General features: G+C 36.6%; 1 protein-coding gene across 6 annotated transcripts in view; it reads left to right on the plus strand.

Moving 5' to 3' along the window:
• The window catches only part of RASSF7 (Ras association domain family member 7), an 89,851-nt gene extending 63,090 nt beyond the window's left edge, over positions 1-26,761 (plus strand). For 3 of the 6 annotated variants that reach the window (XM_058156826.1, XM_058156816.1, XM_058156834.1), the window contains 3 exons: positions 992-1,160; positions 2,859-2,966; positions 26,517-26,761. In XM_058156826.1, coding sequence (XP_058012809.1) covers positions 992-1,160; positions 2,859-2,966; positions 26,517-26,608 — 369 coding nt within the window. In that variant the 3' untranslated portion in view covers positions 26,609-26,761. Of the gene's footprint in view, positions 1-991; positions 1,161-2,858; positions 2,967-4,696; positions 7,494-26,516 lie in introns of those variants that run through there. The other 3 variants (XM_058156844.1, XM_058156853.1, XM_058156849.1) reach the window with 3 other exon arrangements.
• The last annotated feature ends 324 nt before the right edge of the window (positions 26,762-27,085 follow it).

The following is a 27,085-nucleotide window of genomic DNA, read 5'->3' on the forward strand; positions in this document are numbered from 1 at the left end:
GAATGGATGAGAAAAACAAAAGATGAGACTTTCTAAACTTTCTAAACTGAAATTCTCTGCAACCCTGCATCATATTTCATTCTCTTCACAGCTATATAATAAGCCTGTAATTTATTTAACATTATTTAGAGTATTATTCATGTTCTGGGTGCTTAGTTCCACTGGATGCACAGTTATGAAGCAAAGATATTTGTGTCCAAATACTTTCTTAATCTGTTGCCTACTCCTACTGAAATGTTGCTGGTTATCAGATTCCTAGATTCTCTCTGTCTCTTATTTAACATAGGGACTACATTAGAAACAGCGTCTATCTGTAAAATATGTTTTTATATGCACTGATACGCCCTCCTCCCAGCATTTCTCCTCCTTTATGGTAGAATATTAGCATCCACTGAATTCTCCATGTCCATGATAAAATAGATATAGGCTCTCTCTTTTCCACTTTGTAAATAGAGGTAGTTTTATAGCAGCTGATCTTAATCAAATCCCTGAAATGAGGAAAGCACCCAAAGACTGACCAGTGTGATATAATGTGAGATGGGCAAGACTATCTTTGCTCCCTCTGCCAAAGCGTATTTGACTGGAGGAGACCTGAGCTTGAGATTATGAACATTTTGATATCTTACATATTATAATAAATTGCCTTGAAGTATTGGATGGGATTTCTACTATCCAGCTCCCTCAATAAACACCATCACAGGTAATACCAGACAATGGGCTGCCAATTTAATTGTCTCTATAACAAAGAGACAATTGTCTCTTCCACTTTTGAAGAATCAGATGGGCGTGTCTTGATAGCATTTACCATTTGCCTTGAAAATTCTGATTGATTTCTACTACAAAGAGAACAAAGAGAAAAGAGTTAAACTTTGGATGGAGGTTAGATGAAATTTAAAAAAAAAACACTTTTATTCCCTGCAATTTCAGATTATTATTTCAAATAAAGACGAGATTTGGAATTTACTCTGCCTGTTCCTCCTCTGTCTTTCAGGCCCAGAATCAAGAGCTGGAGGAATTGAATAAGGAACTCAGGCAATGTAATTTACAACAATTCATCCAGCAGACAGGAGCCATGGTGACTACTCCACAGGCCAGATCAGAGGCAGAATCGCAGCTGGATCAAATTAGCCAAGAGTTGGCAACTCATCAGAGAAATGGAGGTCAGAATATAACTCAGTGGGCAGGAAAAAGGAGGGAGACAGGAGAATTGTTTTAAGCTTTCCCATTCTGGTACCCCTTTAGAGGTACTTTATAGATTATACAGGTAGTGGCCATGTCGTTAGGCATTATGAGAAGCATTAGCAAACATATCTAGAAAGCACTAGGATGTGAGAAAAAAGGGTATTATCATTAGTGTTTCCATCAAACCATTTTTCATAGCTGTAAATAGAATTCATAGAGCTGGTAGTTAAATAGTGTAATGAGAGTGACTTCCATTCAAACCTGAGGTGAAAGCATCTTTCAGAGAAGTAATAGCAAAAACAAACCCTTTTTGTATAAAAATACAAGATATACCAACCATAAATTTATTAAATGCTCAAATTGGCTGCTATTTTGTTCTAAATACTTCCTTACTTGTTAAATCCATGACCTTTGAAAATTCAATGCATAACCTTTGAAGTACAGTAACATTTTCTCTGCAGATTTTTTAAAAAATCAATAAAACATATTGCGATTGGGCTTTTGGTACACCCTGTATATATGGAGCATGTGAAAGAACAATTAATTAGCCATCTTTTTTAAAAATTCTGGATAGATGTAGAGGCTTAGCCCTACTGAGTATTTAGCGCATTGCTGACTGGACTAAAACTGCAGAAAATTGAAAAAAGATAGTGCACCATGGGGGTTCTGAGTTAAACATAACAATGCAAGAAGGGGAGATTCAACCCAAGTTATCTTACATCCAACCTAGTCCATTTTCATATGCGTTTTGCTTTTGGGGGAATAGGCATGATATTTATACAGATTTTAATTTTCCTGTGCAGCAGACAGACAAAAGTGTGGAACATTGTAGTCTTGGTAATGGTATTTGAAATATGTTTCCTTTCTTACTTCTACAGTACTTTTTTATTTTTCAGATTGGTCTCGGCAGGTGTCAGAACTTGACTACTGTTATTTATGTGGGCTTGGAAGTTAAGCAAGGCTAGATGTACTTAGTTCTTGAATAGGAATACTATCAGGAATTCCAAGACTGCAGGTTAGACCAGGAACATTTAAAAAATCCATACTTTGCCTTCCAAGACAACTGCATAGGCTGTGTCCATTTGGACACAGGATCTGTGCTTGACTAGACTTTAGAGTAAATATTATGAAGATTTGATTTGTTTTAACTTCCCATCTCTGCTTTAGGAGAAACAGTGAAGAATATTGTGATAATAACCCTCAAAAACCTTCAGAAATCTCAGTTTAAATAAACAATCACCTTGAAGAGACAATATCCCTTTTGACTAGCTGTCACTTAACCTGAGTTAAACTTCCCGAAAAATTGGTATTGTCTATCTGAGCCAAAGCTGTTGTGAAACCTGCTGATCTACTGATTTCCCTGACTCTTATCTTGGCATAACCCATCAAGTGCAAAAGATATTGTGAATTATATTTGCCTTCCTAATGATCAGGCTTCAAATTCAGGTTCAGAAGTAAATTACGGTAGTCCTTGACCACAGTTGAGCCCAAAATTTCTGTTCCTAAACAAGGCAGTTGTTAAGTGAGTTTTGCCCCATTTTATGACCTTTTTTGCCACAGGTGTGATAAGTGAATCCTTGCAGTTCTTAAGTGAATCATATGATTGCTAAGTGAATCTGATCAAAGAAATGCACCTTTGGGTCAAGGAAGCTCTATTAAACTATCATTTTCCTTAGATTGGTTGGAACTCGACCGAAACTCACCTCCCAGACCTACAGCCAAGCATTTCCTCAGCAATCCACGGAACCTCCAGAATCCCCTGGTGTCCAGCTTGAACCCTGAGGGTGTGTATGTATGAAGAGGCCTAGGTCTCTTTTGTGCTTAATGCCTGGTCTTGTCAAGCAGGTCTCCAGACATAATGTTTTACATTGGTGGGGATAGCTTCCGGCTACGAAATTCCTTCAGTGTGCCAGAGTTGGTTTATGTGTTTGCACTTTTTAAAATGGGTGTCAAAAGAGTGTTTATGTATTTTTTGTTTTACAGAATTGGCCATATCTTGTAAATGCATTATAGCCTTTCCTTCTTATTCCACTTCCGTAGTTTTCTTTGAGAAGTACTTTAATATCATGGGGTAAGAACAGGAGTCCTGAATTTTTTTAAAGTACACCAGAGTAGTACAGATGGTCCCTGACTTATGGCCACAATTGAGCCAAAATTTATATTGCTAATGAGTTAAGTGGACTTTACTTGCCACAGTTGTTTAATCGCTGCAGTTGTTAAGTTAGTAACACAATTGTTAAGTGAATCTGGCTTCCCCACTGACTTTGCTTGTCAGAAGGTCACAAAAGGTAATCAATCACATGACCCCAGGGCACTGCAACCATCATAAATATGAGTCAGTTGGCAAGTATCCAACTTTTGATCACATGACCATGGAGATGCCGCAATGGTTGTGTGAAAAACAGTCGTAAGTCATTTTTTTCAATACCATTGTAACTTCAAATGGTCATTAAATGAATGGTTGTAAGTCAAGGACTGCCTGTTTATGTTTTTGAAGTGCTTTTTTTAAAAAAAAAAGTAATGAAAGAATAGGAAATGAAAGGAAGGGATTTAATTCAAAGTCCTTAAAAACAGTTTAAACATCTGAGGAAATATATTCCACTGATTTTAAAAATGCTATATGTACTTGGAAGGAAAGTTACCATAATTATAAACAGTCTGATTCATAGTGAATTATCAGTCCAACTGAAAAGGTAACTTCTCAGAAAAACCTCTTACTCCATGATCTTGAGTTAGATAAACTTAGAGCAGGGTTTAGGCTCAAACTCCAGATTTTAATCTTGGAAAACCTAATTGGTCTTAATTGGTGAAATTGTCTCTGATGCTTTGAGAATATATTACTGTAAACTGATATGGTACTGTTTATTTCTCCTGTGCAAGGCCCTTTTATTTAAATCTGCAATAATTATTCTGCTATCATATTCTTAATCCCAGGAACCTTCATTAGAATGCTTTGAGTATATTCCTGAACCATGATCCTAGAAAGAAGAAGCTAAAGAAGCCAGATCTTCCTTATTTCTCTCTTTCTTTTGGTTCTACTTTGTTAAATCAAATTAGTTTCTTCAAACTGTTTTTCTTTTGCTGGAGCAGGGGTCTCCAACCTTGGTCCCTTTAAGACTTGTGGACTTGTGGTCCCTTTAAGCTTTGCTGGCTGAGGGACTCTGGGAGTTGAAGTCCACAAGTCTTAAAGGGACCAAGGTTGGAGACCCCTGTGCTGGAGGATATTTAATGTTGAGGTTATTTTTAAATCCAGGAGCCCATAATAATGAAATCCCAATTTTGGCTTGCGGTAAATAGAAATGTTATGTTTGCTAAACAAGAGTTACTTTCTGCATTTCGGATTTTTTAAAATATGTAGCAACTTCCAAATCTGGAGTTTATTTTTGAAGGAATCATCATAAAGACTATTTTTCATTAAGTCTGCAGTTGCATGGAATGACATATCATCCTTTTGTTTCTCAGACATTCAGCTTTAATAATGGGATTGCTTCATTTATTTTTATGTGTCTTGCAGTTGTATCGGCAAAGCAGAGCATCTGGAGGTAAAAAGGCCAGCCAAGAAGGACTGATAGTTTTAAGAATATAACAGATATACAGATAAAACTCTTACATGTGTATATTCCCCTTCTTAGATGGATATAGATGGTTGTGCAGAATATTTTTACAGACTTTTTTTTTTTAAAGTAAAAAAGATCTTTGGAGGAAGCAGATTGCTTGTATTTTTTTTTTATGTGCCTGTTATAATTTCAAATGAAAAAACTGGAACGGTTTTGTTGAAAATGTATATAAGACTCCATTCTATAGACAATGCTTTGGACTGAATAGCAATTGCCTTGGAGGGCTGTCAGCTGGGCTGGGAGAACTGTTCAAGGCAGAGAACAGCAAATCTCTAGATCCATTCAGGTGCCCAACAAAGGAGGTGTGTATTACCAACTGGATTTCTTTACTGAACTCTATCAATGCACTGGAGCATTTCTTATTGTTTGTTGGATGATGAATTTTTTTGTTAGGTAATGATTATATTTTGTAAAGTAAGTGTTTTTGTTTTTTTAAAAAATTTGATGAGAGAGAAATTATTCCATTCCTGATAAGAATATAAAGACAAGAAATACTGCTCTGGAACAGAAGTTTTTGTGACCATCCACAGATGCCTTTTATGGTGTGGTTGATCCTGAGTCATACTTTCATATATATATATATAAATCCTTCAGATCTGATAAAAGATGGGATCAAGGTACTAGTCCTGTCTTGTCATTTATGTCTCATGCCAAGTATTTTGTCATCCAGTTTTGTATGATGTAATTTTGCATATAAATTGCTTCAGCATAGGAATGTGTATTCTCTTCTCACACAATAATTCTGGAATCTAGACTATTCCAAAACCCAAGATATAAAAATCAAAATTTTACAAGTGAACAAATTTTTGGTACTTTCATACAGTGGGAAATAAATGCGTTCCAATGGAAGCCAGTCATGAGAAGAACTGTCTTCTAATTAAGAGCAACTGACTCTTGGATTTGTCTGTGGGTCTTCCTTCTTTTCAGAGCAGCTTCTGGGGGGTTGGTTAAATGTTCTGAGTTGCACAAGAGAATGGCCCAATGCAGAGATGGTGCAACAGAACTGCAGTACATTATGGTCTCCACAGGGGATTCGCAATTCGGAACTTTTCAGATGTTTTGAACTATAAGTCTCCTCAACTGCTACTATGACAAAAAACAGGAAATGGATGGGAATTTCAGTCCATCCTGAAATGTGAAGCTTGTCTATCCCCAATCAGTCCTTTGGCAAAAGCCTGAATACCATTTGAAAGGTATTTCTTGTTAATAGGATACTTGCTTTGATTTAAGGATAGAGAATCAATATTGCTACCTCTGTTCCTCTGACTAGCTGCAGCTTATTTGGCCTCATAATGGACTTAATTCACTATGTATTGGAACCTGAATTGAGGAATTCAAAGGACACGAAGAAGGAGAAATCTGAAAGAAGCAACAAAAAGCAAGGAAAACATACCCTTCCCTTTCATTTCCAGGAGCAACTTAGCTTTATAATACAAATTGTGTTGCCATTGGACATAGTGCAAGGAAAGGAAAGAGGCCATGTGCATGCCCGGACAAATCTGTGAGATGGCCACTGCCCAAAATTACATATGTTGTCCTCTTATTTTTACTTTCTGGCTACTTTCAATAGCTTCTTCCTTGGTTGGTTGTTTTTGGCCACTCTCGGAATAGACTGAGAAGCTATATGAATACTGATGTGGATATGTTGAACTTTGATTAAGCTGTGAAACAGCTAAAGTGATCTTTAGTGGAACACTGAACGAGCCAGCTTATTCTCCAGATATACCACCCACCCATGCCAGTACAATCACTTTTGAGGTAGTTACCCAGAGGGAAAAAAAATCCTTAATATTTTTTAAAAGTGCTCTTCCCAGGTAGGCTAACAATCAGTTTTGGACAGAGAATCAAATCATTCTTTGTTTCTGAACTTGTATGCCATTTTTGTACAATTTTGAATTTAGCATTTAATACTTTCTATAAACTGACTGTCTTTCAGTAAAAATGAGCCGATTTTTTTTCAAGTTAAAAAACTTTCAACTAGTTTTTTTTTTAAAGAAAAAAACCTTCTGGACTTTCTTTTTCCTTTAAGTGCTTACATTTTTAAAGGCAAGTGGTGTTCGTGTTACACTTTTAAATGAAGCCTGGAACATGGATTAGAATGGGGGGAAAATGACATTATTGCACTTAACTCAGTAATTAACAATTTACTACCTTCTTAACTTGCAAACTCAATTTACTTCCAAATACTAAACAGCATTATGACAGTAGCACAGGGGAGTTGCATTAATAGAACCAACTAAAAACCCTGACATTTTACTGAGCTGTGTTCTGTGTAAGCTAATAGTGTCTCATTGTCAGTAGACGAAGGTAATGCCATGTTTTGAAATGGGCAGCACAGACTCTTAATAACTGCAGATTACTGAATTGAGAAAGTAATTTTTGGTAGCATTTCTTGCCGATCTCTCCACTTGGCCAGTACATTTAGGAGGGTTTGTATGTATTTGTTGCTCATGGTTGATGTATGACCAAGAAAAGCAAATGTATGCATGAAAACCTGGGGGACTGTCTGGGGGAGCACAAATAGCCTTGGAATCCCTGAACTTATTTTTCAATGTTTAATGTATATCATGTATATGAAATACGATTTACCTGCTTATAAAGGGGGGGGAGCGTTCCATGTAAGAATGTATATATCTCATGAACTAATGATATTTTCTGGATTGAGATTGTAATAAAATATTGGAAAGTGTTCGTAAAAGTGTCTCTTGTAATTTGTAGCAAGGGTTGCGAAGAACACAACTGCCATCCTCTGTTGTACATTTGCTGCAGTGGAAAGTTTTCTACATTCTGTACTTGCAGGTGGTTCTAATCTAGAGAGATCTTCTCTAGTCATACAGATGGCTGGAGGCCTGGGATATTTCCCAACAAGAATCTCATTTTAGATAAGAGACGTAGATCCAGGTTGCATCAGGCCAAGGTAGGGATTGCAGCGAACTTGGAGATCTCTCATTTGTAGCATTGCCCGTTTCAGATAACACATTTGAAGTACCTAATGTAGGTACATATCTTTTCTTTTATGTACACTGAGAGCATATGCAGCAAGACAAATTCCTTGTCTGTCCAATCACACTTGGCCAATTAAAAAAAAAATCTATTCTAGTCCTCGACTTACGACCACAATTGAGCCCAAAATTTCTGTTAAGTTGTTAAATGAATTTTGCTCCATTTTACAACATTTCGTGCCAGAGCTGTTAAGTGAATCACTGCAGTTCTTAAGTTAGTAACACGGTTGTTAAGTGAATCTGGCCTTCCCCATTGACTTTGCTTGTCAAAAGGTTGCAAAAGGTGAGTACGTGACCTTGGGACACCGCAATGGTCGTAAGTATGAACCAGCTGCCGAGCATCTGAGTTTTGATCACATGACCATGGGGATGCTGCAAAGGTGAAAAACGGTCACTTTTTTCTGCACCATTATATCTTTGAACAGTCACTAAATAAACTGTTCTAAGTCGAGGACCACCTCTATTCATTGCATTCAAGCAGTGGGAATAAGAAGCTTTTAAGCACAATTTTACATTGCTCTTCAACTTTTTTTTTTTTTTAAACCCTTTCAGCCCTCAAGGGTGCACAAAGCTAGCAGTCTTAGCCAAAGTTCTGGTGGTTACCTACAGGTTGCATACATCATTCAGCCAATCTTTTAGGAAGATGGAATCAAGAATACAAGTAGTTGCCTGTCTACATACAGTGTTGTGAGGAATGGCTCTCCCCTCCCCTTTTAAAAAGGAATATATTGGAGTTACATTTAAAAAATTTGGGAAGTTGGATTAGATTACAGGAAATAATCATTGATTTCAACATAAATCAAGCATATGTCCCTTTATAAGAGAGGTCAGCAAAATTTGCAAGCAAGGAGAAAAAAAAATCAAAAATATATAACTAAATGGCCAAAATCTTGTGACAGTTTGGTTAAATCTTAAAAAATTGCCAGTGGGTGACATCTAGTGGTATATTGGATACTATAAATTTTTTCTCTTTCTCTCTCACACGCACGCACACAGCAATATTGATCTGTTTTTATCCAGTAGTAGTCTCATAAAGACATCTGTATTTTCTGCAGCAGTTATGTTCCTTCAAATTGTCATCCGTAGATTCCTTACACGGATGTGAAAAACTTTCTGGTATGATGGGAACGGTTATGGCTGTTCAGAGTGAGGGCATGCAGCCTGCACACACTCATTGTTGCTTCTTGGGTTCCTCGCTGAATATCCCTTTTCAGGAACTACCTATCAGATCCATGTGATTTCTACTGGGAAAACTGAGTGAGAAGGGCAAGTTGCAGTTACTTTATAATGTTAAGAGAGACTGAGATACCATAGTAGAGGTCAGTCTACTAAAACAGGCTGTTTTCCATTGTATTCCCAGTAAACAGTTGTACAGTTCTGTGACAGTAGCCATCTCTTTGTGGAGCACATTACGTACCTTTTTTCACAAGCAAAGTTAATCATCTCTGCAGGCTTCTTTTAAAAGTAATCTAATCATGTCTGTCTGTTTCTGCAAAAAGATCAATCACCCTTTGTAGAATGAAGCAAGTTTTTAATCCCCTCTTATATCCTGCCTGCCTGCCAGCCACCATTAGAAACTAGACCTGGAACAAACAATCCAGGGTTCATGAACAATAAAACACACACACCACTACAGCAATTAAACCACACTGGTCACTTCCAGCTAACCAATAAATATCCTCCGCATTGTAAATACTTAAGAAAATGCAATCCCAATTTGAGTTAATGACACTTGTTCCTAACTTTTAAAAAGTACATAAAAAGACAAACTGGAGGAAAATTACAGATTTTTATGATGCTTAATGGGACCTGAAAACCAAATGTTAGCATTTTCTTAAAACCACCAGCGGAATATTATGAACACAATGTTTGCCATAATAGGGATGTCCAGTTCCAAAATTATTCTATGTTAGAAGAGAAAGTATTAGGCTGCAGCCACTCAGCACTTTTGTTTTTGAAGTCTAGATGAGACTCCAAGGCATTGAAAGAAAGTTATTTATTTTACTGATTAGAGACTCTAACGATCAGCAGGTAAAACACCCACAGTATAGAGTGATTGATACTATTGGTAAAAATTAAAGATGATGAGACCTCATTAGCCACCAGTGCTCTTCAAAGAGCCCCCAGAGATGGAGCAAGCCTTAATTCTAAAGGGAGGCTAGTACCAACAAATCCACAATGATGATGAAGCAGCAACATTGCCTGGTCTTGACTTCCCTCCCTTTCTGGAAGTGAGATACAACCAAGAGCTGAAGAAACTTCTTAGATGAGAAGCAAAATATCTGCAAAGAAAAACAAGGAAGTCCAGTTGCCTCTTGGAAAAAGCACCTTTAAGATACAACCAGAGAGTTTCTCCTGAGGTGAGAACATATTGAATGCTTCCAGAAGGTCTGCACCAGATGAAGTTGATGAAGGGCTGGCTGCTTACAGCCTCTGAGTCCATTTAGCAGTAGTTGTGAATCCAGCTTGGTGCTTTGCTTTGCAAAATGCTAATTTCCATTTTGTTTTTTTTTGTTTTTTATTTTTTTTTTATTTTTTTTTTTAAAAATTTTTATTAATTTTCTCTTAATATTTTAAATATATTTTATTTTTATTTTTTTATTTTTTATTACTTTTTTTGCAACAAACAAACAAAAAGAAAATACATTATTACACCCTTGTGCTATACATAAAAGGAAGATTTGGGTCTTCGGATATATCCTCATGATTGCCAAAATCCACGTTCTCGAGGTACAGGTACTGAAGCGTCCAATGTTCCAAGCGCAAAGTCCACAAATGGTTTCCAAGTCTTCCAGAAAATATCTTCTTTATACACACCACTTCTAATTTTAATATCACATGTCATTTTATCATTTAAAGCTAATTTCCATATTTCAGAATTCCACTCTTCTATTCTAAAAATCACATCTAGTTTCCAATATCTAGCTATTATAATTCTACCTATTATAATCATAATTCTAATCAATTCTTTTTCATATTTTGTTAATTCTATTTCCTTAATTACCAACAATAATATAGTTTCCACTCTCAATGTTATTACTTTCCCCATCATTTCAAATATCATTTTCTCCAATTGTTGCCAAAACTTTTAACCTTATCACAATTATACCACATATGTTCATAAGTCCCCAATTCCATCTCACATCTCCAACATTTTTACTAGTTTTTTATCCATTTGTGACAATCTTACTGAGTCAAATACCATTTCCAAACAACTTTATAATTATGCTCTTTAATCCTTATAGATAAAGTTCTCATAATTCTACTCTTCCAATTCACATTCCAATCTGATTCTGGTATTTCAATATTAAGATCTTTTTCCCAATTTGTCCTCATCACTCTTTGTAATTTTTCATCAGAATTTATAATCTTATAAACCCTACTAACGAGTCCCTTTAGCCCAATTTCATCTTTCATAATCCGAGATACTAAATATTCAAATTCAGTTTCACATCTATTTATCGAATAATTTTCCTTTAGTTTTTTGTCCATTTTCTATCTGTATTTTTCAAACCAACTTAACCCTAATTTTTCAATAATTTCTTTATTCCTCCTTTCATTTCCATAACTTTTATCCAATCTCTAATAATTTCTATATTTTCCTCTTTAATCACTTCATTACGTTTTATATTATTTTTAATCGCCAAATTCCAGTTGTCTCCCCAAAAGATTATATCCGAATTAAAATTTTAACAAATTTGTTCCACATTTTTACTTAATCCCTTTAACCAATAACTTCTACTTACACATTTTAAATTTGCTTTATCTAAAACCACCTTGATCCAAATTTCTATATCCCTTAACTCTAAATCTCTCCAATAATTATCTTCACCTTTAAGTATTTTTACCACTATCCGGATACCATACGCACAGTAATAATTAAATAATTTGGGGATTCCTAATCCACCTTCCTTTTGATTTTGATACCACATTTTCTTCACTAATCTGGGTCTTTTGCCACCATTGCAAAATTTATCCAGTTTTTCTGATATCCTTCAATATCTTTCTCTGTCAGATTTAGTGGTAGCATCTCGAATAAAAAGTTGAACTTGGGCAGCAACATCATCTTACACATTGCAATTCTACCAAACCAAGACAACTTTAAAATTTTATATTTATCTATCTTCTTCTCAATTTCGTTAATGACCACATCATAATTAAGTTTTTCAATTCTTTAACCTTAAGTGAAAGCACTATACCCAAATATTTCAATGTGTTTTAATCCTTATCCCAAATTGCTCTTGCATATTCTCAGACTCATTACCATTACTATCCATCAATAATTCTGACTTTGACCAATTTACTTTCAATCCTGTCATTTCTTCAAATTCTATCAAATGCTTATATATCTTTTCAAATCTTTCTCTACATTTTTCAAAATAATTAAAGTATCATCCATACAAATTTATCTTATACCCTTATATCCTTCTAATTCTTCATCTTTTCTATCATTTTGTCAATATTTCCATAGCCAATAAAAATAATGTTGGGGACAGGGACATCCTTGTCTCGTACCAGCTTCTAATTTTATCTCTTCAGTTAATATTCCATTCACCTTCACTCTTGCACTGCTCTTTTGGTACAATTTTGAAATAACATGTATAAACTTATTACCAAAGCCTAAAGCCTCCACAATTACTTTAATTGTTTCCCATTGTACAGAATCAAAAGCTTTAAAAATATCCAATGATACTATACCAATTTTATCACCATTATATTCAGCTACATCTATAATATTTAATACTCTTCTAACAATATCACTCATGTATCTACCCTTCACAAAGCCTACTTGATTATAACTTATATATCTATCTATAAATCTATTTAATCTATTACTTATAATAGCAGTAAATATCTTTGCATCCTGATTAATTAAAGAAATGGGCCGATAGGACTCAATCCTTTCTAAATCTTTATCTGGTTTAGGAATTAGGGATATCACCGTTCTATTCCATGACGAAGGTACTTCCCCACCATGTAATATTCCATTGAATAATTTTTGCAGTCTTGGTATTATTAATTCTTTAAATTCTTTATAAAACTCAACAGGTAATCCATCCTCACCTGGAGCTTTCCCTAATTTTAATTTTTGTATTATTCCATTAATCTCATCTTGTGTTATATCTTCTTCCATCAATTCCTTATATGTTTGATCAATTTTCACCACATACTTTTCTAAATAACTTTGCAATTTTCCCCGATTAATTGGTTTCTTTGAATATAGATTCTGAAAAAAGTTTCTAACCACTTCACATTTCTCTAATTTTTTATAACATCTTATACCTCTATCATCTATCAAAACTCCAATTTCTCTCTTCTCTCTTTTATCTTTCGCCATCTTTGCCAATAATTTAGAATTTCTATTACTAAATTCAAAAATTCCTATTTAAAAATCTCAAATTTCTTTTACTAACTCTGTATCTTCTTCTATCATTTTATTTCTTAACATATTAAGCTCCTGAAGAATTTTTTTCTTTAGTAAGCAAAATTGATTTTCCAATTCTTTAATCTTATTTTTATCTCTTTCCATTTTAATTTTATAATTTTTATATTTCCTACTTGATAATTTAATACTCTCCCCTCTAAACACCGCTTTCATCGCATCCCAAACAATTTCAAATTTAACCTCCCCGTTATCATTTAATCTCCAACTTTCCTCCAATTTTTTAAGTATCCATTTTTTATCCTTTTCATTTTTATACAATTTCTCGTCATATCTCCAATAGCTTCTTTTTTTCTCAAAATTAAAATCTAAGTCCACCATAACTTCTGCATGATCAGAATCTTTAAAAATTCCCACATCTACCTTATCCACATTATTCAACAAATCTTTAGAAAGAAAAATATAATCAATTCTAGAATATGTATTATATATCTTAGAAAAAAGTGTATACTCTCTCAATTCCTTTAACCTCTCTCCACACATCAACCACGCCGTTTCGAAGCATCCACATATTTAAAATCCCCAGTTTATTTGCTCCTCCACAGCGGGTGGGATTAGTACTGTCTATTTTATCTCTGATTAAATTAAAATCCCCAGCCACAATTACTTTCGCTACACTTTCATTCTCCAAAATTTTTGTTATTTTTACAAGAAATTCTCTTTGTTTTCATTCGTAAATATAAATTAACAAGTGTCACTTTTTCCTCATTAAGATTTCCAACAATTATTACATATCTTCCATCTTCATCCAAAATTACCTTATGTTTTCAAAGTACACCCTATCTGATATCAGTGTTGCAACTCCTCTAGCTTTTGAAGTTCCAAATGCTTTTCATATATTTGCATACCTTTTATATACATTCTATTTGAATCTTCAGATTTCTGATGGGTTTCTTGTAAAAATAAAATGTCTGGTAAATCCCTTTTAATCTTAAGCTCCAATCTTCTTCTTTTAATCTGATTCCCTGTACCCTTCACATTCCATGACATTATTTTTATAACTCCCATTTAAAATATAAATTTTTTAATCCTATCCCCGCATCTTCCTTTCTGTGCCCCCCACCACCCGACATTAAACTACCATATAAACAACAATAAGAAAACAGAAAAAAAACAAAAAACAAAACAAACAATAAAGTACAAACAATCTTCTTCCCCCACATCCTCATCGGTTTCGCCTCTATAAAGAGAATGGGGGAGAGGGGACGTGCCAATGCCCGGGGCACTTCTTTCGGGCTGTCTATTTAAATTCATCACTCAAAAAAAAAGATAGCGATGACCCGCATTCAGCTTCATATTTTCCAAGACTCTTATCTGCTTCTTCTCCTACTGTATCCTCACGACTCTTCTTCTGTTCAACCAACACAGGTGATATTTCTTTCCTCTTTAACCCTTTGGAGTCTTGCCCTCCAATAGCCCCTTTTTCTTCTTCTGAGATTGATGTTTCCACGTATGTTCCACCCATCTGAAGCATTTGATCTTTTATCTCCATTAAATCCTCCATCTCAATCAGTCCAAGCTCCCGTAAATATAATAATGCATCTATATCTGGGGTGATTGTACGCATCCTTCCTTTATAAAAAAATTTCAATTGTTGTGGTGGCCTCCAATTGTATTTAATTCCATTATCCCTCAAAACTTTTGTAATTGGTTTTAAAAAAAATCTCCATGCCCTTTCTTCTCTTGATATGTCCGGGAAGACTTGAATAGTCTTCCCTTCAAACTTCAAAGCATCTCCCAACTCTCTTAACTTGGCCATAACTTCCAACTTATCACCAAGATTTGCGAACCTGACAAGCACATTCCTGTTAGAACCATTTTGCCTTCTATATCCAATTCTAAAAACGCTTGCCAGGTCTGCTATTGTGAACGTAAGTTGCGTATCCAAATCATTAATCCATTTCAAAACCCGCTGTTTCAATTTATCTTCCCTTTCTTCCGAGATTCCTCTAATAACAAAATTATATTTCCTCATCTCTTCTTCCAAAAGACAAATTCTCTTATCTTGCTGCTCATTTTATAAAATATTTTGCCAATTTGCCGATCTACTTTTGCCTCATGCACATGCAGCTGCTCCATTTCATCTTTAATCATTGTCATTTCCTCTTTTGTTTAGCAAAGTTATCATCATATCTTGCTTTAAATTTTGCACTCGGATGTCAGTTTAAATGTCAAATTATCTATACGCTCTGATAGTGCTGCTATTTTTCCCCAATTTTATTTAAAGCTGCAGCAATTTGCTGCGTTTCTGAAAGTTGTTGAGTCATTTTGAAAAAACAAACCAAAAATTTCTCAAACTGGGATTCCAATTTTCAAAGAGTCTTAGTGAAGATCAAAGGACAGCAGTCAAACCAATTTTACAGAGGGTCTTGATGAAGATCAAGGGGCGACAATCTTTAATTGAAGCGAAACGGCTTATTTGCACTCGTTAGTAGCTTATCAGTAACTTATGAGTCATATTCACTCCACAAAGAAACACAATTACCTCACAGCTTAATCAGCGCCATTTTTCTCCACGTCGGCAGAGAGAAAAAAAAAAACCAAAAATTTCTCAAACTGGGATTCCAATTTTTCAAAGAGTCTTAGTGAAGATCAAAGGACAGCAGTCAAACCAATTTTACAGAGGGTCTTGATGAAGATCAAGGGACGACAATCTTTTAATTGAAGCGAAACGGCTTATTTGCACTCGTTAGTAGCTTATCAGTAACTTATGAGTCATATTCACTCCACAAAGAAACACAATTACCTCACAGCTTAATCAGCGCCATTTTTTCTCCACGTCGGCAGAGAGAAAAAAAAAACAAACCAGCTTGAACTTCAAAACAAAGTCCTTTTTTTGTTTTCTGTAATATAAACAAGCTATTAATTTCCTCTCAGAAGAAAAATAATAAAAAAATTATCCACCTAATAAAATCTTCTTCAGCCAATCAGCCAGTCAGTCAGCACAAAAGATCGATCTCTTCAATTAAAATTCTTCTCATTAACAAATTCAGTCTTTGATATTCCTTAGCCTCAGCATTTAACACAGAACACGATAATTATAATAAGGAAAGCAAAAGACAACAATTTATTCCAAACTCCTTGTGTCTGCCAGTTCGGTCATCCCACGCAGTAAAAACTCCTTAATTCAAGCAGTTTCAGATGACCTACCAGTTTTAAATTCAGTCTGCTGGGCTATTAACACTTCCACTTCATGATTTATTAACTTTCATCCATAACGGTGCATTCCAAACAGCATTAATCCTCATAAATCTTCATTATTAAGCCCTGTGAAGTGAAGGAAAGGTCCTTACCCCACCACGGTCATGGCCACGCCCCAATTTCCATTTTGTTTTTAAAAATCAAAATCTAAAAAATATGAAAGATGGAGAACACGAAAACATCTCAAAATATCTTGTCACAACTTACTGGTGAATATCAGCTTGGGCTAATACTTAATAATTCTCAAAAATACCAACTGTGGCTTGATGTTTATGAACAAACCAGGACAAAATAGTCCCGGGCTGGGGGATGCGGAGGCAGTATGTCAATCCTACCCTAAACTTTCATTTTATTAACCAGGTATGTTGATTCAGCCACTTCATTTACCACCTATAAATTAGCTAATCACAACATGTAGGTTCATATTTGGTTTAGCATATTTGCAGATGAAGAAGGCAGACCTCCATCAAAAACCCCCCAAAATGTGAAAGAAATTGAAGAATAGCAAGAGTGTTTATTTAATAGTTGATCATTACAACAGGAAACTTTTTTTAAAAAAGTTTTATTTTAACATTCTTATCCAATAACATCCAATAACATATTTAATGTACCATCATATACAATTAATCGGATCTGCCCGGTCACCACCCCCTTCATTTTACTCTCCTTCTCTACCTTCTTCTACTTTCCACAACCATCCTCCCCCTCTCTTATCTACATCCTCTCCTCCTTCCTCCCTACTCCTTTCTTCTCCCTCTTCTATCCCTCTTCCTTCCTTTCCTCTTCCTCCTCTTCTCTTTCCTACCTCCTCTCTTCTACTTCCTTCTTTCCCATCATTCTGAAGTGGTAGCCAGGCAGCGTTACAACAGGAAACTTAACAACTCGTATATTTTTAAAAATTGTTTTAGCAAATTTTGCCTTATTTTTTATTAACTTCCCACACAATATTTGCAACAATTAAGCACACATTCCACGGAACCCTGAAACAGTGGAGCTGCATGTATCATCTGGATTTTTGCCAACAAGGAAGCTCTAATCATTGCATGTTGCTTGAGCAAGCAAACAAAAGCGCTCATCCAGACTGCCCCTTACGCAGCATGATCAGTGATTCAGCCGGTACTTACCAGCCCATTGTGTGGGATGGGGGTAAACTGGATTATTAGTTGATAGCTCAGTAAATTCATCATTAATCAACAGAGCAACTCCTTCATGAGAAAAGACAATACTCAGACTTTATAGCTTTGCATTGAGGACAAATAAAGAGACAGCTGATGGAGGTACACAAAATGAAAAATAGTTTAGAAAGTGAGTAAATTTTTCTCTAGCACTGCTTCCAGGCAAACTTTTACTGATTGCCTTATTCACTTTAAAAAAAGGGGGAGGGGGAAATACAGAAAATATTATAGGTAGTCCTTGTCTTACAACCACAATTGTTCCAAAGTGTCTGTTAATAAGCAAGACAGTTAAGTGAATTTTACAGCCTTTCTTGCCACAATAGTTAAGTGAATCACTGCAGTGATTCACACATCGTGTACCACGAAAGCAAGTTAGTAAACAGTTGTAAAGTGAATCTGGCTTTCCCATTGACTTTGCTTGTCAGAAGGTTGCCAAAGTGGTCCTGCAAACCCAGGACGCTGCAATCGTCATAAATATGAACCAGTTGCCAAGCATCCAAATTTTGATCACGTGACCATGGGGATGCTGCAACAACCATAACTGTGATAAATGATCAAAAGTCACTTTTTTCAGTCCTGTTATAACTTTGAATGTTCCTTAAATTAATAGTGGTAAATTGAGAACTATCTGTACTGCCCATTTACCCAGAGCAGGGGTGAAATGCTCCCGGTTCAGATTGGATCGCCCGATCTGGTAGCGATGGTGGTGGGTGGTTCAGAGAACCAGTAGCAAAAATCCCTGCCTCCCCCCCATGCCAAGCTGAGCCGCGCGATCATCAGAGGTTTTTTTTTACTTTTAAAAGTATTTTTTCTTCAGCCGAAAAAATGCTTTTAAAAGTTTTTAAAAAAAAGCCTCTGATGATCGTGCGGCCCAGCTGGGATCATCAGAGCCTTTTAAAAAGACTTTTTCTACAACCTCTTCAGCCAAAGAGGTTGTAGAAAAAATGCTTTTAAAAGGCTCTGGCGATCCCAGCTGAGTTGCCTGATCGTCAGAGGCTTTTTTTTTTTAAAGGCAAAAAATAATGTTTTTAAAAGAAAAGAAAGAAGCCTTTTTTGCCTGAAGAGGTTGTAGAAAAAATGCTTTTAAAAGTAAAAAAAAAAAGTTGGCCACGCCCACCCAGTCACATTACCTCCCACCAAACCATGCCCACAGAACCGGTAGTAACAAATTTTACATTTCACCACTGCCCCAGAGTCACCAGAATTACTGAATTATTTTACCATTTTAAGAGGTAACACTTGGAGGTCCTCCACTCATACTAGACATAGTGTGCCACAAAAGCAAGTAAGCTGTTGGTGCATGTGGGTGTATTTGCACTGTCAGCAGCACTTCCACAAAATTGCTGTCCTGAGGTGTAATCATTAAGAAAACAGGGTGAGGCCAGCTAAAACTTAATTGAATTTCAATGTAATTCCCTTAATTGCTCAAACAGGTTAAAAAAAATAAAGATGTGTCTCCTTAAAATAATTATGCTAATTTTCCCATCTAACCATAATAATGTTAGAAGGGCATCTTTTGCTTCCCTGGACCAGTTAAAGCACATAATTTTGATACTTTTTTTGTTTAAAACTAGTAATAATAGTAGGAATTCAAAGCTCAATTGATATTAACTGAATATGCATTAGATTCTTTAATTATCAGGACAATTTCTGATCTCGAGAAATTAATAATGTATTTAAAGCCTTTGTCCTAAACGTGGAATAGAAAAATAGAAAATGTTATAAAGTAGAGATTAATGTATTTCTACTGACTATATTTTTCAAAATAAATGGTCTTAATTTTTTTAAAAAATAATCCTACATTTACCAGATTTTATCAAATTTGCAGCAATTAGCATATGAAGAATGATATAAACCATGATAATTTGGTGGAAGGGGCCTTAATCCACAGCACATGCATGACAACACTCAAATGCCATTGCGTATTTGTTTCATATGTTTCACATGATCATGTTATTTACACAGTAAAAATACGTATGATATTTTCATGGGATGTTGCTGATGTGTTCCTACTTCATTTACAATCTAGAATATGAAATTCTTGTATCAAATACTAAAGATTTTACTCAAAGCCTGAAAAGAACTAAGATTTGTGACCAGAAAAACTTTCTGATTTGTTGGTGACATTAAATGGCTTTCAGTTTTTGCAAACTGTCAAAAATTGTCCATAAAAACAACTCACTGATTATATTACAGATAGTCCTTGACATACCATGCTGAGCATGTCAGCTGGAAAGCTGACAGCTGGGTTTGAAACTGAACACCATGAGATAGGAGGAGCTCTTGTTACTTGCCCCAACTCCTGCCCCTCCAGAAGTCTGAAATCCTGCAAATGCAAATAGATAAATAGGTACCACTTCAGGGAGAAGGCAACAACATTCTCTGCACTTCAGCATGGTGTCATGACCACAGAAATGTCCACATCCGCATGACCACAGAAATGTCTTTGGACAAATGGAGATGAGCACCTCCCCCTAGAGTCAGTGATGACTGGACAAGGAAAATCATGATTCTTTTAGTCCTTGACATATGACCATAATGGAGCCTGTTTACAGTTGTATGCCATAATGGTTGTAAAACAGGTCAGTCATATGACCAAGTTGATTTTATGGCCTTTTTTGCGGTGGTTAAGTAAATGCTGCAGTCATTAAGTGAAGCAAATTCAGTCATTGAGTTGGGAAGCTATATAAATTCGTTAAACAAACAAACAAACAAACATACAAGGACTAGGTTCTTTCCAGCTCTGTGCTAACTTGGATGCCTGAGGTTTTTGGACAATTTGGGGGCTTGTCCAGAATTGTAGTGGGCTCCCTTGAGGGCTCAGATTGGCCCACCTCAGTCACAGAACACCCACAATTGGCACAGGGTGAGTTGATCGTCATATCTTTGGAGAAGTCAGACAATCAAAGAGACAGGAGACGGTAAGCACTAACTGGTAGTACCCTGGAAGAGAACACAAAGTTACGGATATGGGACGGGGAGGAGCAGATCTCAGGGAGCCCGCCTATTTGTGGGACTAGGAAACCATGTCCATTCAGCACAGAACAGCCAAAAAGAAAATAGTCCCACTGTGCACAGGGAAGTGGACAAGATACATTGGGACACCTTTCATGAGAGAAGTGACCAAAGTGGGGCTCCTTTGATTTGCAACTACGGGGGGGGGCAGTCTAAATGCAAATTAAGCAGAACCAGCCCCCCCTCAAATGTACTTCTGAGTTCAGTGGGCTGATATAATTGAGTGACAAGTTGCCCCGATGATGGCTCAAAATATGATGCCTGTTGCCCTTTCCCTTGATCTGCCATGCCTTTCTACTTCCGAAGAGAAGAGGATGACCTGTAGCCTTCCAAGTCTTTTGTCATGCAGATGCTCTCACCTGCAGACTCTTTCCCCATTGGAGAAGGAGTTGTGATCAGCTGTAGTTGGAGAGATCAAAGGTTCAAGCAACAGTGTTATAGAAATGGTGGGGTGGGAGTAATCCTCAGGGTCTCCCTGCTTTGGGAGAAAATCAGCTAGACCAGGGGTCTCCAACGTTGGTCCCTTTAAGACTTGTGGACTTCAACTCCCAGAGTTCCTCAGCCAGCTTTGCTGGCTGAGGGACTCTGGGAGTTGAAGTCCACAAGTCTTAAAGGGACCAACGTTGGAGATCCCTGAACTAGGCTAGAACTAGACTACAACTCTAGTTGTTGTTTCTGAGATCACAGAAACAACATGAAAAGCTAGCACAATTGAAAGCAGACAGCACTGCCACAGAAGCAGTGAAGAAGAAATAATATAAATAAAATATAAAAATAATATAAATAATATAAAAAAATAAATAAAAATGGGCTGCTGGACACAACTTTCAGATGATATTTATCCCTGCAATCCAGAAATCGATTCTAACACTGTCTCAAGGCCGCCTCCCTCAGACAGTGGGTTAACTTTGGTTCTTGTAATTTAGCCAACAACCAAAGTTAACCCTATTTGAGTAGTCATAGAAATAGCAGAAAATCTTTTTTGAAAAAGAAGATTAAGTTTACTCCGCAGTTTTTCTTTTTAGGAATAATTATGGATTGTACAGCTATAGAGACTAAATTGATTTTGAACTTAATAACAGCCGCAAGACTTCTGATTGCTCAATATTGGAAGAAAGAAGAATTACCTACAATTGAAGAATGGATACTTAAAGTATCAAATTTGGCAGAAATGGCAAAAATTTCTGCTTATTTGAAAGACTATACAAAAGAAAAATATATTTCAGAATGGAAAATGTGGATTGATTATATTCAAAATAAGTATCAGACAAAAAAAATATCAAATAGCATATGAGTAAATTTAGGAATTGTTTTGTATTAGATATATGTTTAAAGGAGAGGGGAATTGAGAGTGTGATGATGGGTGGAGTGACTAGAGATTATAATTTAAGATTTATTTTGGATTATGATTGTTAGTTTTGATACCCCGCATTTTGTTCTGGGAAGTCTCGGGAGGGTGAGGGAGGGAGGGTAACAAAGTGGGGGGGACGAGGGTAGAAAATGGATTGAGGGTTAATGTACAGGGATGATTGAAGATGTATAATTAATGTAAGGTCGGGGCTGCCCGGCTACCATTTCAGAATGGTGGGAAGGAAGAAAGGAGAAGAGAGAAGGAGGTAGGAAAGAGAAGAGGAGGAAGAGGGGATAAGGAGGAGGAAGAGGAAAGAGGAAAGGAAGAAAGTGGGATAGAAGAGGAAGAAGAAAGGAATTATGGGGGAGGGAGGAGAGGATGTAGATAAGAGGAGGTGAGGAAGGTTGTGGAAAGTAGAAGGTAGAGAAGTGAAGAGAGTCAAAGGGAGGGGGTGGTGACTGGGCAGATCCGATTAATTGTATATGACTGTACATTAAATATGTTATTGGACATGAATGTAAAAATAAAACTTTTTCATACAAGAAATAGCAGAAAATCAAACGAGGAACAAAAAACCCCCACAACATTTTTCAGAGTGCTATTGAAACTCATGATGCAAAATGTGAAAGGCTTTTAAGCATGCACAGCTTAGTGCTAAAAATAAAAAAAAAGATCTTAAAGCCATAGCAAGGGTGTGTGTGTGTGTGTGTGTGTGTGTGTGTGTGTGTGTGTGAATTAATTTGCCACTGACATTTGTAATTTCTTTCCTTCTAAATATTGCTCAGGGCAGAATAATATGCCAACTGGAACGATTAAGATTATTGCAAGATTGTAATTTGAAACCATCCAAGCTACTAGAATATTTGGTACCTAGACAAATACTACCACCACGCCATTACAATCAGCATAATCAGACTTTAGTTTATTTAGTATGTAAATGATAGAACAATATTTTTTAGTTTTTGTTTACCTGTCTCCCTGTTGAATGGTTTGATTGAATTTCACATGAACCTTCCCACCTGTACACCAGGATTAAGCATCTCTTTCTCCCGGTTGAAGACAGATTGACAGATTGTATGCAAGAACAAGCAGGGAAGTAGAGAGTTTTTGGAATTTGGGGGGGGGGGGAGATGCTACATTGTCAGTGTTAATGGTGATAGAAAGAATGTGCCAATATTTTCTCTTGGTATGTATTTGACGGTGTAGATCTGTGCAGAGAGAAAGTTTAAACATTATGCAAGTCTGTCCCATTAAAAGCTACTGTAAATCTCTCTAGTAATAAAATAGTGTTTGGAAAGTGAATGCAGAATCTGGCCACATCTGCATCCACCATTCATTCTGGTGTGTAAGAGTCTTGTGTATATTTTCTGCATTGTGATTTGTGTAAGTTGAGTGCATGTTAGAAAAAAGTTAAGAGGTTTCTGTTGTTCAGATTCTCTGCCATCTATTCTTCATTTGTTGAAGTGTTTCTCCCATTTGCTTCAGCTTCACCTTGGCTTCCCTCTTCATACTCTCACCATGTCTGTCTTCTTGCCTGTTTGTTATATGGTTGAAGATCAGAACAAATGGAGGAGGATGAGAAACGCAGGGGGGGGACGACACAATGCCTTCACCCAAAATTTAGGGGGGCTGACACACTTCCCCCTCTTTTTTCAGGACTTTTGCAATACTTTACACGCTGTGTTTTATAACTTTCTGAGATTTTCTAGTTGTTTTCAAGTCTCATGTTCAACAAATTTAATTCTTTGAGTTTGCACAAAGATTTCACTGAGTGTTTCTACAAATTTAAATTGCCTTATCCTTCCATTTTTGAGACCGAAAAATTGATTTCTGTTGAATTACCATCACACAGAATTAGGGCTTTGTTTCCAGGCCATGTTTTTTTCTTAAAAAAAAAACAGAAGACTACCAGACTTTAAGGCCAGGGACCAATTCCATCTAATTATGGCTTCAATGCAGCAGCTGCCAGCAAGAACCACACAGATAAATATGTGGGAAGGGAAGGAACCGCTTATGAAATTGTTTTAAAAGCTGAACACTTGCCTATTGAACGTTCTTGATAGAGATGAGCCTTATCTCAGCACAATCTGTGGATAAAGATTACAAGAAAGTGCTTGATAAAGAAGCATCTTGTTCCTTACCAGCTGTGCACCCAAAGGAAACTGATATTAAATTACAAAGATTTTAAAAGGATAATTTGGAAGGGGAAGAAGGGTGTTGACGGAATCTAGTATCTACAGTACCCTAGATAGCCTAAACTTTTGCTTACCATAAGGCTTATCTATTAGCTTTTTTCTTTAGATTGCCGATAGAATTTTTCTTTTATTTATTTATTTATTTATTTATTTATTTATTTATTTATTTATTTATTTATTTATTTATTTATTTATTTATTTATTTATTTATTTATTGTTCACACTTTTATACCGCCCTATCTCCCTAGGGACTCAGGGCGGTTTACAGCCATATAAAAACATATATATATATACAGAGTAAAACATTAATTTAAAAAACTTATTACATAAGGCTGAATATTTAAAATAGAGATATAAATAATAAAACCCCATTAAAACCAGATTTAAAATTTAAACATTTAAAAATTTAAAAATTCTAGTCCAGTCCTGTGCAGATAAATAGATGTGTCTTAAGCTCGCGGCGGAAGGTTCGAAAGTCAGGAAGTTGGCGAAGTCCTGGGGGAAGCTCGTTCCAGAGGGTGGGAGCCCCCACAGAAAAGGCCCTTCCCCTGGGTGTCGCCAGTCGGCACTGCCTGGCCGACGGCACCCTGAGGAGTCCCTCTCTGTGAGAGCGCATGGAGTGCATGTTCATGAATCAATCTGAGGTCGGTCCTTTACTTTCCCATTTTTAAAACCCAATGAAGCCTACCAAAGTACTCCAAAGACTTGACCCCTTCATTTCATAGCCTAAAGCAGGGGTGTCCAAACTTGGCAACTTTAAGACTTGTGGACTTCAACTTCCAGAATTCCTCAGCCAGGGTGAGGAATTCTGTGAGGTGAAGTCCACAAGTCTTAAAGTTGCCAAGTTTGGATACCCCTGGCCTAAAGTCACTGGGCCTTATTATGCACTCTTTTCCCTGCCAAGATGAATGCTATTTTTCAATTGTCACTGTCTTCTACCAAGCATCCGGTGAGAGCCTTACTTGGAAATTGAGGCTTCTGTAAGCCTTGGATACCAGTCTTTGGCAAGCTACTAAAATCTTTATGTCACTTACTGCTAAAAAGTGACCTGTGGCCCACTAGACACCCCAGACCCTATCATTCATGGTCAATAGGATGCTTTGAGAGCCTTGGTTGCTACTGTCCTTGTTAAAAATATCTAAAGATTTGATTATGGATTTTCCATTGACTGTTTTGTCTATGGAGATTCCCAATCATCCGGGTCCTAGTTCTCCCAAAAGTACTTTTTCCAAACAAACAAAAAAAGTAACTGGATTTTATTTTATTTTATTTCCTTTGAAAACATTTCTCCTTCTCAGCCAAGAAGCATCTTCAGAAGAAGTAAATTGTTTTCAAAGGAAAAAAACCAAGAAAGTCTAGTTGCCTTTTAGAAAAAGCACCCTTGGGATATTGACTATTTTGTTCCTCGTGAGGTTTCTGCCATTCCCCTGGAATGACCAATGCCAGCCTTTAAGATTCAGTGTTTAGTCACTTATGAAGCAGAGTTTCTAGCTGCTTCAAACTTGACTTTGTAGCAATGTACAATTTTGAATCCCACAATAGCAATAGCACTTAGATTATATACCACTTCACAGTGATTTACAGCCCTCTCTATGCAGTTCACAGAGTCAGCATATTGGCCGCAACAATCTGAGTCCTCATTTTACTGATCTCAGAAGTATGGAAGGCTGAGTCAATCTTGAGCTGGTCAGGATCAAACTGCTGGCAGTCGGCAGAATTAGCCTGCAATACTGCATTCTAACCACTGCGCCACCACAGCCACCTCTGTTTCCCAAGACTACATATGACTTTACCCACAATTTTTGGCAGACCATAAACCCTGTAGAGAAAACCTCAGAACTTACTTGTGTGGCCTTACAAACTCCTGACTTTGAACTCTTTTCTGAGAAGTCTTTTGTGGTTGAGGGAGTCTGTTTAATAGGGACTGCATTTTTTTAATCTGCTGGATAGATAGAACCCTTGCTACCTTCCTTTGGAGCCCTGAGCTTATTGTCTAAATTCAATCTTGTACTGCCAGAGACAAATCTTTTAATATCTCATTGGTTCCAAGTATGCTTTTAGTCCTGGTTCCTTATGGAAACTGAGGGGATTCTTCACCATCTCAGGTGATCTGTTTGCTCATGCAAACCTGGTCATTTTACCTTATATTACTAAAGGCAATCACTTTGATGGTCAGGCTTGCTCAACAACTTTGTGTTTTAGTCTTTGCACTTGTTTCAAATTCCCGCTCTGCTGTTTATCAGAAGTTTCTTTCAGATGTCTCTATGATGTTTATTTGAATGGTTCCTCATGGGTGACTAATTGCCTCATGTTATTTTTTTGTCTTTTGGCTCAGCAACTACATGTGAAAGATATTGTGATACCCAAGCTATTCTAGTCTGGCTTGCCTCTGGAGCTTATGCGGAAAATCCTAAGAACTTTTTCTAGGGCGATGAGTCACAACGGGGAGAGGTGACTCTCTGCCCTCTCATGCATCTATGGGTGGAGTGAGGAGGATGCCAAAGTTTCTATTCTTGCAGAAGCAGCAGTAGCAGAGAGCTCTGGAAAGCAATGGCGGTAGGGATCACAATTCCTCTGAGGGGTCCTTGTTACTTTCTCAGCATTGATGAGGTTACCTAGCTTGGATAATGAAACATCCGAACAAAGAAAACAACCAAACTCAAGAGAACACCAAGGACCCTTCCTTTCAACCCTGCACTACAAATATTCACCTGTATCAGTTCCTCTGTGTGCCAGATCCATCTATTCCAGCTGGGAGATTTCCTGTGCCTTAAAAAGTTCCATAACAGGACTCTCAACCCAACCTGGAATGATCACCCAGATATTGCTGGCTACTTCAAAATATTGTACATGTGTGTGGAAGGAAAAAGTTCCTGGATTCACAGGCTTAGGAATGGACTGTTG

Source organism: Ahaetulla prasina, chromosome 1 (assembly GCF_028640845.1).
Source record: "Ahaetulla prasina isolate Xishuangbanna chromosome 1, ASM2864084v1, whole genome shotgun sequence".
Lineage (NCBI taxonomy): Eukaryota > Metazoa > Chordata > Lepidosauria > Squamata > Colubridae > Ahaetulla > Ahaetulla prasina.